The 3,391-nt window shown below is 40.9% G+C and overlaps 1 protein-coding gene across 1 annotated transcript in view; it reads left to right on the top strand.

Moving 5' to 3' along the window:
• Positions 1–3,391, top strand: part of LOC106533619 (sodium channel protein type 2 subunit alpha) — a gene marked incomplete at its 5' end in the record, with an annotated part of 94,255 nt that overhangs the window by 45,721 nt on the left and 45,143 nt on the right. Inside the window, 2 exon segments of the mRNA XM_014029990.1 lie at positions 1,352–1,708; positions 1,783–2,301. Coding sequence (XP_013885444.1) covers positions 1,352–1,708; positions 1,783–2,301 — 876 coding nt within the window.

Genomic DNA, 3,391 nt, shown 5'->3' with positions numbered 1-3,391 from the left:
AACAATGTATTTTCATGTGTAAACCTTTGCAGATTACTGAGATGCATCAGGACAATCTGGCATAAATAATAAAAAATTAAAATTCTGTAAAAATTAACAAATGATATTCAGATATTGCTTTTCACCCATGCTTCAACAGATCTTTTTAAAAATAAAACTCGTGAAACAGGCCTGAACTGAAATAATGGTGGAACAATGTATTTTCATGTGTAAACCTTTGCAGATGTTAACTTTTTTTAGCTGGGTAAAAAAATTGATTTAATCGATCTTGGATCGATTTCATTYAAATTTGRGAAAATCAATTCRCAGGGAATGAGATCRATTCTTCCCCATGGYGTCTTGTGTGTGCGTCTGATGCGYATTTGTCACTCCTGGCTTGCCGTATGTTTACATTCAGTTGACGTTCAGTRCTAATGTTAGCTTTCGACAAGTTGTCTGGAGCAAAATAAAAGAAAMCAAGGAATCACTAACATTACCAGCTGACTCTTCACAGAACTTAAAGATAACAGAGACAATGGCGAATTTTGTTTGTAAAGATTTGCGCTCCTACGCGATAGCAGAAAATGAAGCATGATACGATGAGCAAGTGCTCAGGTTCAGGTGCTCAGTCAACTGTATGTAAACATCTGACTGAAACTGTTCTCCACAGCATGTAGAAATGTGTGAAAGATGACATTCTAGCAATATTGTTTAGTTTTGTTACAGATATTATTTTTTAACTTTAAGAAACGTCTTAATGAAATCCACAGTGATGAAATATCGTAGTTGTATCATTTGTTTTAATAAGTTATAAGTAATAAGTTTTGATAAGTTTTATTGAGCATAACAACAGAAGGCAACAGAAACATTACAAATATACAATTGTCATACACTCAAAACGTGTGGGCGCAAGTATATTTATATTAGCCCACCTCTTCTCCTGCARCCTTATTCCCATCACTTCTTATTTATCAGGAAAATTATTAATTTCTTGAAAATGAATGTATCCAACAACACTGTCACCTGCAATTCCTTTTTAATTTACAACCTTTTAAACTTGTGACAGTTTCCTTTCAAGATTAAATTGTTTAATTTAAAAGTTTGCCCTTAAAACCTGTTGTTTATGTCGAAGAGAAAAAATAAAGTGCTATTGTATTTTGCAACACAATTGAACCATTTTCATTATTTTTGAGCAGATCGAATCGAATTGGATCAAATCGAATCGTGATTAATCGATTCAGAACCTCGTGAACCAAAAGTGAATTGATTCGGAGACGTGGCCATGATACCCAGCCCTACTGTATGTTGTATTATTATCTTGAAAAGTTGCCAWCCATCCAGATGTGACCCTGTAATCTTCCTCTTCAACCAGCTGAGGGTCTTCAAACTGGCCAAGTCATGGCCCACACTCAACATGCTGATCAAGATCATCGGGAACTCGGTCGGTGCCCTGGGCAACCTGACCTTGGTGCTGGCCATCATTGTGTTCATCTTYGCCGTGGTGGGCATGCAGCTGTTCGGCAAGAGCTACAAGGAGTGTGTGTGCAAAATTTCGGACGACTGCGAGCTGCCGCGCTGGCACATGCACGACTTCTTCCACTCATTCCTCATCGTGTTCCGGGTGCTGTGCGGAGAGTGGATTGAGACCATGTGGGACTGTATGGAGGTGGCGGGGCAGTCCATGTGCATCATCGTCTTCATGATGGTCATGGTCATCGGAAACCTTGTGGTATGAAGTTTTGCTTTGCGTAGTGTTTTGTTGGATTACAAGTTTTTTTTTACTAAATCTTGTTTCCCTTCTAGGTTCTGAACCTGTTCCTGGCTCTCCTCCTGAGCTCCTTCAGCGCCGACAATCTGGCTGCGACCGACGACGACAGCGAGATGAACAACCTGCAGATCGCTGTGGGCCGCATCCAGCGGGGCATCTCGTACGTCAAGTCCAAAGTGCGGCAGTTGGTCCGAAGCCTCTGCTTTGGCGGCGGTAAGGGCTCCGGCCTGGCCGAGGAGAGCAAACCACTGGATGAGCTACACAGCAACGGGAAGGGCAACTGCATCTCCAACCACACACCGCTGGAGATCACCAAAGACCTCGGTGGTGTGTACACCATGGAGGGCAATGGGAGGCCAGGAGGAGGGCTGGTGGTCGGGGTGGGTGGGGACACTGCGGGCCAGTACCCAATGGAGGAGTGCGACTACATGTCATTTATTCACAACCCCAGCCTGACGGTGACAGTGCCCATTGCCGTGGGCGAGTCGGACTTCGAAAACCTGAACACGGAGGATTTCAGCAGCGACTCCTCTGACCTGGAGGGCAGCAAAGAGGTAAGATGAACGGCTTCGCATCAGTTTGTTGAGATTCAGACGAGTCACTTTTCTGATAGTCAAGTAGTTTGAAAGAAAACAGAAGTGCTGATTCATGATCACACACCATGTTGGAGAACGTTGGCAGCATTGATGAATAATGACTAAACCATGCATTTGTCTTGACAACAGGTTCATGTTTTTTTATGTTTTTATTAGTCTGAACGACTGTTTGCTTTCATATCCACGTGCATAGGAGTTTTATATAAATGTTTATAAGTCTTGAGATACAATTTTTAAAAGGACGCACTGGTGGTTTGAAATATTCTGCCTCTTAAGACCATTTTACTTAAAAGCCGGTTGATTTTTAAGTTTTTTTAATTAATTTTTTTTTTGTAATTTGTCAGAGAAAATGCTCAGCTCAGTGCTGTTCAGAGCATTAGGACCGCTCTCTCCAGTGATGTGAATCTGCCACTGTGGGTGTGGTGCCAGTTTCCCATGAATCAAAACAAACCCAAGAGTCTATTTCTAGCCACGACACCACATGCTTCGTGGATAACACCGTTCTTCTCTCTCATGTCACTGCTGTTCTTTTTGTTCCGGATAGAAAAACAAATTGGCTCATTTATGCAACGTGAACAAGCTTGTGTTTGGTCACATTTAATTTGGTTATATTGTAGAGTTTAGGCAGTAGGGCAGGGCTATTCAGCTAAATTGCTCCAGGGGCCACAGTTAATGCAGACCAACAGCACAGGGGCCGAACATCCAGCAATTAAAGTCATTATGTAAATAAACAAGTATTACAAAGATTTGTTACCTTTAAATAGTTTATTTTGCTGTATTTAATCATGCATATAACATAACAGAACCATAAGTAATAAATGTAGTAATAATAAAACAATATCAAAAACAAAATTAACACATTGTGCCTCCTATTTAACACGAATATTTTAACATAGCCTATCTGACTTGACAAATTTTTAAACCAATTTTATTTTAACTTTCATAGTTTTATCTTCAACTGTTTGTTGTTTTAACTGTCTTAAGGGCTCGACACACAGGGAGCGACAAACTACAGCGATTAACGGCTGTCATCGCAGCCAGGGTGAAA

This window comes from Austrofundulus limnaeus, unplaced genomic scaffold (assembly GCF_001266775.1).
Source record: "Austrofundulus limnaeus strain Quisiro unplaced genomic scaffold, Austrofundulus_limnaeus-1.0 Scaffold983, whole genome shotgun sequence".
NCBI lineage: Eukaryota > Metazoa > Chordata > Actinopteri > Cyprinodontiformes > Rivulidae > Austrofundulus > Austrofundulus limnaeus.
This window is presented reverse-complemented; position numbering and strand designations above follow the sequence as displayed.